General features: G+C 44.9%; 1 protein-coding gene across 2 annotated transcripts in view; it reads left to right on the top strand.

The window, feature by feature from the left end:
• Positions 1-3292: 3292 nt before the first annotated feature.
• Positions 3293-10749, top strand: part of RBMS3 (RNA binding motif single stranded interacting protein 3) — a gene marked incomplete at both ends in the record, with an annotated part of 439102 nt that continues 431645 nt past the window's right edge. The window contains one exon of one of the 2 annotated variants that reach the window (XM_079538692.1): positions 3293-3452. In XM_079538692.1, the coding sequence (XP_079394818.1) occupies positions 3378-3452 (75 nt within the window). The remainder of the gene's footprint in view (positions 3453-10749) is intronic. The other variant, XM_079538691.1, reaches the window with a different exon arrangement.

Genomic DNA, 10749 nt, shown 5'->3' with positions numbered 1-10749 from the left:
GTCCAACCTCCCTGCAATGAACAGATCACCTACAACTAGATTAGGGTGCTCAGAGCCCCATTCAACTTGACCTTGAATGTCTCAAGGGGCAGGGCTTCCACCACCACATCTCTGGGCAACTCGTTCCAGTGCCTCACCACCCGTATTGTAAAAAAAATCTTCTATTCTTTTATCCAGTCTAAATCTCCCTTTTAGTATGAAACCATTTCCTCTTGTCCTATCACAATAGACTCTTCTAAAGTGTTTGTCTCCTTTTCTATAGCCTCTCCCCTTTAGACACTGAAAGGTGACTCTCAGGTCTCTTTGGAGCCTTCTCTTCTCCAGGCTGAACAGCCCCAGCTCTCTCAGCCTGTCCTCATAGAAGAGGACCGTTTTTGTGGCCTTCATCAGGATGTGCACAAACAGGTCCATGTCTCTCTTGTACTGAGGACTCCACATCTGGATGCAGTATTCCACGTGAGGCCTCACCAGCGCAGAGCAGAGTGGCAGGATCACTTTCCTCACCCTGCTGGCCACACTTCTTCTGATGGAGTCCAGGATACAGTTGGCTTTCTGGGCTGAAAGGCCACACTGCTGGCTCGTGTCCAGCTTAACATCCAGCAGAACAGCCCAACTTCTCTCGACCCCCTGATGTGTTCCTAATTGGGAAAACTTGGTACTATAGGTCAGAGCATGCAGTGGGACACGTGTGGAAATCTTGTGCTGAAATCTCATAGCATGATATGAAATGCTCACAGAAGTCAGATAAGATAGAGAGAATAGTTCTTCCTGGTCACAACATGATGGCCACAGCAAACCTTGCATGTTCAAATAGAGTTTTCAGTCAGTGTGCAGTTTCTCTACTTCCTTGATATATATATTTTTTCATTTCACCCTGTACTCCACATGGGTTATTTCTTCTCCCATATCTGGTTACATCCTTTTCTAAGACTGAACCACTTAGGAATAAAAACTGTGTTAATGTTCTGAGGGAGGAGTAGGAAGGTGGGGAAGAAACAGCTTGAAGAGCAACCTGAATCTTGTTGTGCTGAAACCACAGTGCTCTGCCAAGCAATCCCTGCTCAGCCCTATAGCTACAAACCCTCCAACTGTCAATTGCTCCCTTGGGGAGGTGGGGGAAGAGAAAGGAGCATAAGCTGGAGTATTGCTGGAGGATTGTGTACTGTTGGGAGAGGCAGTGGATATAAAGCTGAGCAGGAGGGGCAAGTAAGCATAGGGCTGGGAACTGGAAATACAAAGTTTCTCTGACTGCTTCTGTCTGCCTTCTGACTTTTGCCCCTGCACCCAGCTTCCATGGGACCAGCCCAGAGTGCAGGACGAATAGCGGTTTGCTCATCCAGGGTCTTTCTTCAGAGTCTGTACCTGCAGGCTGGGAAGCTGGGTGCTGGCTGTGCTTTGCAGTGCTCCTTGAGATGCGCAAGTGCCAGTGCACTGAAAACAGAGAATGGATTCCCCAAAAGTTTATCTCCTGAAACAAGGGCCGGACACTTGTGTGAGTGTGGCACTTTGTTGTTCCTGCCATGTGGGCAGGTACCTGAGTGCTGCTTGGCCATGAAACCTCAGTGTGCTGCAGGCAGTGCTTTGGGCGCGCCGTTGCTTCCCGTGCTGCCCATTTCCTTCTGCTGTTTCCCTTTGCCTGTTGATTATGGGGCAGCAATAGGAATCCACAACAAAACCCTCTGCTGACATGAACAGTGAGCTGCCAGCATGAAGTGTGATACTTCCATGTTCCTGTCATGTGCAAGCACGTGCCACAAACCAAAACACAGCTGGCAAGTTCAATTTTAGCTCTCCCAGCCTTGAGAAGAGTCCCTTTAAAGAAATTCTTTTTATAATTCTTTTTTTTTTTTTTTTTTCTGAAGCAATTTGGTTGATAATACAGCAGCTGACAATCCCACTGCAATACTATCAATGGTTGAAATAGTAACAAAAAGAAACCGCCACCCCACGCTTTTCCCCCCAAATTTATAAATAGGCGAAGCCACTGTAGAAAGGCCCAGGAATCTGATGACGCACCAAAGGAATGAGATTTTTGTTGTTACTGTTGAGTAAGAGAAATGCAGGGGTTTGCGTACAAGAGGAAACATTTTGTTCCTCACGCACTTTTCTGGCTGTGATTTATGCTGCGCTCTCCAGGCCCGGCGCTGACAGCGGCCCACGCGGCCGCGACGCCCGCAGGTGTGCGGCCGCACCGCGCACGGTGCCACGCCGCGCCCTCACCTGGGCCGCCCGCTGGGTGCGCGCCTACGCTTCGTCGGGTCCCGCGGGGCGGCGGAGCCTGCGGGTAACTTCTGTGCTCCGTGTGCTCCCGAGGCACCCGGGGTCGGGAGGGGGGGGGGGGTGTTTCCCCTTTACCCTCTTCCTCCATTTTGTTCCAACTTTCAATAAGCAAGTCTTGTATAAGCGCCGTAACAAAGTATATGTTTAATATGTCTGGCCCCGGGTCGCCCCCCGGCCTCTCGAGGAAGTGCCGCGTGACGGCACGGAGCCGTTTAGGAGAGGATGCGGAGGGGGGTGGCGGTGGCGGCGGCGGCGGCGGCAGCGGCAGGACGACGCCCTCCCCGTTCAGCGCCGCGACTCCGCGACCTTCGGCAGCCGCGTTCGAACCACCCCACGGACACGCAGCCGCGGCGCGGGGATCCCCCGATCCCCGGGTCCCAGGGCAGCCGCGGGGGGCGGGGGCGCGGGGCGGTGGCGGGGCCTGTGCCGGCCCTCCCGGGGGAGCGGCGCGCCGAGGTCCCTCCCACCGGCGGCGCGGCGCGGAGGGGGTTTGAATGAAAGACAGGACGAGCCCCGAGCACCATGTCACTCCGTGAGGGAGGCAGCGGCAACTAGGCTGGGGAAGGCTCTTCCCTCCCCCCCCCTTTTTTTTTCTTTTCTTTTTTTTTCCTTTATTATTTTTTTCCCTTGGTTTTTTCTTCTTTTTCTTTATTTTTTTTCCTTTCTTTTTTTTTTTTTTTTTTTTTTTTTTTTTTTTTTTTTTTTTTAAGGGGGGTGGGTGGGGAGCGAGAAGAGGGGAGGGCTCGAGAGCGGGGAGAGGACGAGGAAAGCGAACGAGCTGAGCGGGCGGCGGTGTGGAGTTGCACTGTCTCCGCTCGCAGGACGCTCCCGGCCGGGCACGGCAGCGCGGAGTCACGCAGCGGGCAGCGGACAGGGGCTGCCACCCCCACCCCCCACAGCCGCACGCACATCGATGTCCGCGCCTGTGCGATTTGGGCTGCGTTGGAAGTAGCGGGCGGCAGACGGCGAGGAAGTCTCGGCAGCCAGCTCCGCTTTAGTCCGCGCTGTCAGGAATAGCGGCGTGAGAGGAAGAAAGGCCCTGGGGCACTACACCCTGCCGCCGAGTTCCCTGCGCCAGCCAGAAGGACTCCAGCTACATGGGCAAACGCTTGGACCAGCAGCCAATGTACCCCCAGTACACCTACTACTACCCCCACTATCTCCAAACTAAGGTAGGGTTGTGGGTGCTGCGGAAAGCAGGGGCTGTGGACTCACCCCATTGCCTGCCCCTCGCTTCCCGGGCTGGGGGGCAGCAGGCTGAGGGCGGCAGGAAGGTCGCTGCCTGTGCCCGGCTTTATTGATTTTTTTTTTTTTTTTTTTTTTTTCTTTCTTTTTTTTTTTTTCTTTCTTTTTTTTTCTTTCTTTTTTTTTTTTCTTTCTTTTTTTTTTCTTTTCTTTTTTTTTCTTTTCTTTTTTTTTCTTTTCTTTTTTTTTCTTTTCTTTTTTTTTCTTTTCTTTTTTTTTCTTTTCTTTTTTTTTCTTTTCTTTTTTTCTTTTTTTTTTCTTTTTTTTTCTTTCTTTTCTTTTCTTTTTTTTTCTTTTCTTTTTTTTTCTTTTCTTTTTTTTTCTTTTCTTTTTTTTTCTTTTCTTTTTTTTTCTTTTCTTTTTTTTTTCTTTTCTTTTTTTTTTCTTTTTTTTTTTTCTTTTTTTTTTTCTTTCTTTTTTTTTTTTTCTTTTCTTTTCTTTTCTTTTTTTTTTTTTCTTTTTTTTCCCCTCTCCGAGGGCTGCTGGCGTCGGCCAAATCCTTTTATTGTTTGGTCTGAACGCTATCGCGACGCAGGGCAGGTAGCATGCTTATTGTGGCATAGGGTGAGGGCTGCTCTAGACAGCATCAGGCATGGAGGGGTTTTTCAGGGGCTCTTCCAGTGATCCGTACAGTCCATTTGGCGCTCAAAGGTGTTTTGCCATCAGAAGAGCTGTCTGTGGAGCTCAAACTTTTAATCAGCTGTGTGAGAGATGCTGTAAGGGCTGGGGAGGATGAGGAGCTGCCGCCTGCAGATCTGGTGGAGTTGGTGGCAGTGGGTTGCGCTGATTTTAGTATCTCATTGCATGGCGAGGGTGAGATGGCCGCACTCTGCTGCGCTAAAAAGGTCAGAGCGTGTATCCACTCATGGGCTCTTTCTTTTCTGTCTTTCTTCCCAATTTTAAAAATGCCAGTGGATCAGAGAGTAGGCCTGTGTCCTCGACAGGGGCTGAGCAAGGTTGCTGCTACCTGGCCATGAGCTGGTTAATTAAAGCCTCGTTTCCCTAATGTCATAATGTCATTGTGGAGCAGTCTGCTTGCTGAAAAGATTTCCTGAGTGACTGAATGATGGTAATAAAAGAGATCCCTAAAGCTAAAGTTTGCAAACAACATTAGGATAAAAATAAAAAATTATAGTTTAAAAAAAAAAGACTGCTTGCAAGCATAACCTCACAGCCACAGTTTCAGTCACTAAAGCAGCATCCTTTCTGGGGGGAGAAATAATAGCCAGGGCACACAGACATGCCTCTGCCCCTGCTTACACACGTGGTAGATTTAACACATGGGACCTTTGACGTATGCCTGTGTGAGGTGCCGGGGGGGGCTGACTGTGCAGACTCTGAAGCATGTTGGTCTGCTCGCAGCTCTGATGGCGAAGTTATATTGCCCCGTTAATGAAATTACTCTCCTGTTAACATTTATGGCCAGACTGCTGCATGATATAAATTAACTAATTGTCAAAACTGGGAATTGGGCTGGTCTGAGTCGTGATGACACCAGAGCCATTCAAAATGATTACAACCTGTAATTTGTCACAGGGTTACCTCTCATTTATTTTCTCTTTCTTTCGCTGTTTTGTTCAGGTTTTTATATGAAACTTAACCTCTTCTTAATTTTATGATGGAGTGATTTTTCTTGCTTTTTTTTTTTTTTTTTCCCCCCCTCCTTTTTCTTTCAAGGTCGATCCAAATTGTGTTTTACCTTTGTGGCCATTTAGTATGTATTGTTGCTGTTGCAGCAGCAGCCCCTCACTAGCTTGCCTGCGATATTGCCCATAGCTTTAACTGTTTGGGGGATTGGGGGATGCAGCCTGATGCTATTCCTCAAAATGTGGCAAGCCAAGGACATGAAACAATTGATGGTGTTTTTTTTGAAAGAACAATAGCCTCGAGTATTGGAGGAGAAATATTGGACATTCCATGCCTTTTACTCATGTAGCTTACATTTTGTCAGTCCTTTTTTCCTCTTCTTTTTGCTTTTCTATTTTTAACTTCGTAAAATAAGCTTTTTAAAGAAATAAACCTCACATTTGAGCTTAAAATAGCTACTTTGTTTTTTTCTCTTTTTTTTCTTTTCTTTTTTTTTTCTTTTCTTTTTGAACATTAGGTTAAAAACAAGCTATGGTAAGGAAAAGCTAAATTGAATACCCTTTTATAGCTGGTATATAAAATTATCAACCTGGTGAAAGGTCACGTGTGTCTGTCTCTGCACAGATCAAACATTTCTGCAAGGACAGGTAGCATTGCAAATCAGTGCTACGTTTTGTAAGATGCCAGTTTTCTTGCTCCACGTTAAGTGCATGCGTAAAACCTAAATAATAAACACATACACGCATTCGTATATGGAGACACGCGTAGGAGTTTTTCCTCCTCTATAGACCCTGAGAGTTTGGAGCAGCGCAGACAGGCAGCATCTGGATTTTGTTACCTTAAAGCTAGCCATCAGCTTCTGGGACATTTTAAAGCAGTTAGATCCATTGTACGTCTAAAGTTAATATTCAGGTAATCAAATAACATTGTGGCGGAGAGCTCTATCTTTTATCATGCCTGTTTGAACAACTCTTTATTAATAAACCCCTGCATGACTCCAATTGTACTGTGGACTTCAACTATTTATTTCTTCAAAACTCTCCTTTGTACCAAACGTTGTAGGATTCATCTCTTAGGAAAGAATGTCTTCGTGTTCACAGTCATGCGTGCTAGGGGGGAATGCATCCATTTGTAATTAAGGATGAGATTCTAGGATTTCTTGTGCCGTTTGTGTACAGCTTGTGAAACGCTGAGTGGCAGCGTGTTGAAGTTCTGAAATCTCTGCTCCCCAGTGTGTCTGGGTGAAGCGCCGAATTGTGCTGTGCCTGTTTTGTGAAGTTGTCTCAGTTACTCTCTGAGAAGCGCTGCATTACTGTGCACCACATCCTTCTCATGGGGAAGCACAAAGCTGCCCAAAATCTGATTCTACAATCTGTGTTTGTATCTTCCAACCTAGCTAGCACATTGTTATGCTGAAATGGTGTAAATGAATAGCTATACGGCTAATGGGATTATAAATAGGAAGAAATGGATTCCATATGTTTATTTGATTGATTTAAGTTTTTAAAGTGTTTCGCGGCCTTTTCTGCAACATGAAGCACGCACTCTTATTATTCAGTTTACTTGTGCTTCTTAATTAGCAGATGCCACCACTGAAGCTGTGACTTCAATTGCAGGTTTAGACAAACTCGTCGTCATCCAAAATGGGTGGGGGCGGGGGGGGGAGGGGGGGGGTGAAGAGGGGGAGAGGAGGCCAGTTTGTGAGACAATTGCAAGGAATTCAATATGTCTCCTAAGAACAAGCACTGAGTTGGAAGAAATACAGAACCTTATTTTTCTTGTTTTGTCGTGACGCTGTCTGACAACTGCAGTTTGGAAGTACAACGTTTGAACTTCTCCAGGCAGATCCTGAGAGTGGGGTCTCTTGTTTGGAGTTTACTTCAAAAGAAACAATTTTTTTGTTTGTTACTCTTGTAAGTTAAAGATAGTCATGCAGTCTCGCTGCAAAGAATATTGCAAGGAGGCTTGAGGAGAACCTACAGCAACTTTGCATTAAATTTTGAGTTGTTAAACACATTTCTTTAACTGCATCCTCACTGATGGCGTAACTTCTCAAGAAACTAGCTTACAGCAGTATGTTGTAAATGGTCACGTATAAAATGATAACAAGACCAAATCTTCCATTGAGGTCCAAATGTATTTCCTTAATTTCTTGCTTGCCAAAGCAAATTCTTTTCTTTTTGCCCTTTTGCACAATGAAAAATCAAAACTGAGCAATGTTAATTTTCATGTTATTATGTGAAAAGGGAAAACAAACAAACAAAAAAAACCCAAAACACCCTAAACCATCTGAATGTATTTGAAAGAGCCTCTTCGATTTATTAGACGCAATGTTTTATCTTTGTCCTCTGCAGCTTATGATTAGACCTAGTGCTGAGGAAGCTCACTCAGCAGCCTACAGAAAAACCCTGAATCATTAACGTAGAAAGGAGAGAGTGTCACAGTTACCTGCAGACAGGAATTGCTTGTTTTATGGTCGCTTTACCTGCTTTTGGGGTAAAAATATGCTTGTTTAGCAACTATTTCTGTGCAGTTTGCTTTCATGCATTCTCCAGATATTTCCTATCTGTTAGTCATGGTTTGGGTTGGGAGTTTAACTCTCACAGTGTTGACTTTGTTGCCCGGTGAGGAGGCTGAAATACCCCCAGCAGGGAGATAGCATCAGCTGTCCCCACAATGTATATTAATCCCAGTACACCTAATGCACACGTGGCTTCTGTCTGTGTTCACAAGTGCAGTTTCCCAACGCCTACTTGAATGTAATCCTTTCTTTGTGGGTGTGAGAAGAGGGCAGCCCGGCCTGCAGGCAGGAGGGGCTGAATGAACGTGGCCATGGCACGGCAGGGACCTGTCTCACCTGAAGAGCAACCAGCTGGGAATGCAAACAGGTGTACCCAGCTACGCTTCAGTTCCAGAAAGTCGCTTTGTGAATGCACGTTTGGGTGTGTGCGTTTGGATGGAGTCCTCTGTTTTGTTTCGCTTCCTCTTTTCCTTTTTTTAGGGCATTCTTTGGCACACAGGGAGCAGGGACCTCATTCAGCCGCACGCCACCAGGCCGCCTCCCTGCTTGCTCCACCGGCTGCTTTTAGAAAGCGTATTTTTGGAATGGGCACGGAGCTCTCTCCTCTCTTCACCTCATACCTACCAATCCCGTGCTGCTTTGTCGCTCGTGTTTCTGCTTTCAGAGTTCACGGCGTTCCCAGCTCTCAGCCATCTGGTCCCGCAGAAGGCCTTGAAGAGAGCGTTCCAGCTCCGGCGTTGCCTGACAGCCCTCCTCAGGCTGGTGGTGCTCGGGGCCTGGTGTGAAGCAGGGGTCAGGTGTAAGGAGTAATTCATCAACCACACACTGATTTCAGGCTGCATTTCCAACCATCTGCAGCTTGGATTGCCGCCAGAGCTCAAAAGTCTAGCTGGAGCCCATGTGATAGTGCCAGAGTGGAGGCAAACACTTGCAAATAGAGAAGTGCATTTCGAGGAATGAAGTTGATTTGCACTGAGCCCTCATTGGATTCAGCGTGGTGCGGTGTGTTTTCAAGTGTCTCCGAGAGCTGCCTTAAGGGTTCGTGGGTTTGTTGAAGTGTCGTTTAAAAATGTGTTAAGGCTAGGTGTAATTCTGGCAGAAGCATTAATACCCAATCCTAGTGTTTTTGCTAGTTGCTTTAAACAATAAGGAATGTCAAAGGGGTGATGTTCTGAAAGCACAGAAACACACGAACTTGTTCATTTCTTGTTACTGTTTGACACGTGTGAATAAAAATGTTGCTGTAAGGGTCGTGATGATATACATTGAGATAACATTGTATCTCTTTGTTGGTCTTCCTTTCATGTGGTTTCTCAAAGTAAATTTGTTGAAACACAAAAGGTGGAAAAAGAATGTCCAAATTTTTAGTTTTTTGAGCATTCGTATTCCTGTGTGCCATGCAAGTTTATCTTGCAAGAATATCCATTGCTTCAGTAGGGAAAGATTTAAGTTACAAGCATTTGCCAAATTAGGCTACGTACATGCTACTCTATCTATTAACACCCAGAGCTTGCTGAAATGTAGAATAGTCAATACAAGGCACCCTTCTGAATTACTGACTTGATTTTTTTAACGCCTGTGGGCTTTCAGAGTTAGCATGGTGGTATATTTGTACTTGAATTCAAATGTCATTGTAAAAATGGTTGGGCTGCTAGCTCCTAAATTTCCGTGAATTAAGAAGTAGATAAGAAAGGACATGTTCCAAGCAGGATGCCTGAGTTCATTTCAGGTCTTGCTATAAGCCTGGGTAGCATTCTCTCTGCAGTAATTTCAAGCAGGGCTTTTTAATTGTTTTTATTTCTGGTGTGGGGAAGTAGGTTTGTCACTATCTATACTCCGAACACAGACTTCAAGTTCACTTGCAAACAAGTCCATTCTGGAGTATCCAGGAAGGGAGGCAGATTTTAAAGAATGAGTTGGCTGTTCTTATAAATTTGTTTTGTTTTTCTTGAAGAAAAGTCTTTTAATGTTAGAATTTTATGTAGAGGGGAAAATGGTTGATGTGTCTCCAGAACTTGTTTCCAGTGCTGCATTAAAATTGTGTTTTGTAACAGTCTCATCAGCTACAGCTGTGTGTGATTAAATAGTGTAATATCAAAAGCATGTGTGAATAAGAGCTTTTATGATATAGTTGTTCCATACCAAAGACTGCAGATGGGCAAAGAAGGGAGGCTGAGAGCAGTGATTTGCTCAGATACTGTCAGTGCGTATGTTGTGAGTCTTTGCGTAACGCTGTTTCGCAATAGCTTTCCCACTCCTATGGGCAATGTTGAGTGTTGGAAGGCAGTTGAGGAATAAACTTTTTACAGGGAGAGCTGCTTTCACTGTGCAGTGCATCATCCTGAGTGCTGTGCGTGCTCATGCAGAATATTTCCGATATGCAGAACGTTACCAATATTTCATGTAGTTGATTAACAGTGATATATCTGAATAGAAATTATAGTTATAGAGTTCCATTCTGCTTCCCTTGAAAAATCAAAGAACTTCAAAGTTGTTCTCAGTAATGCAGAATCAGTCCCACAAAGCACGTTCTGTTCTCCAGGGTGAAAACCAGGACAGCTGAACGTACAGAGTTATGTTGTTTTTTATTTTAAGTACAGATTAGAAAAGAAACAAGAACTGTCAAAGTGGTGCTATGTTGTACAAATGAGTCGGGACATATCTGATGTTCTAATGGTGTTTGGGGCTTTCTTTGGCTTTATTTTTTTAACTTAATATTGTTTATTCTATGTTTATTCTAACTTATATTTTTACAGCAGCTGTTCTTTGTGGTTTTCTGCTCATTCTGTCTTTGCCTCTTTTGCTCTCTCTGCCACGTTGAGATATGATTTATACATAGTGGAAGTCTAATTGAGTCATATGAGATGTCTGACATGGAGCCTGGTGCCTATAATGAACATCAGCAAGTTCTGTGCGAGAGTTACATGGTTACTCCACAGAAAGTAAAGGACAGAGCATAGGGCTTGTTTTACTTCTATTTGTATGGTTCTTAACATAAAAATACTGTAAGGCTTGTTGGAAATTTGAAACAGATCAGGTTTTTTTCTCTGTAGGTCTTTCCTGACAGTGCAGAGTTTGTAAATGGAGAAGTGAAGCAAAGGTTATTTGCCATATCT

Source organism: Tetrao urogallus (assembly GCF_951394365.1).
Source record: "Tetrao urogallus genome assembly, chromosome: 7".
NCBI lineage: Eukaryota > Metazoa > Chordata > Aves > Galliformes > Phasianidae > Tetrao > Tetrao urogallus.
The sequence above is the reverse complement of the archived record's forward strand: the minus strand, read 5'-3'. Positions and strand labels throughout refer to the sequence as shown.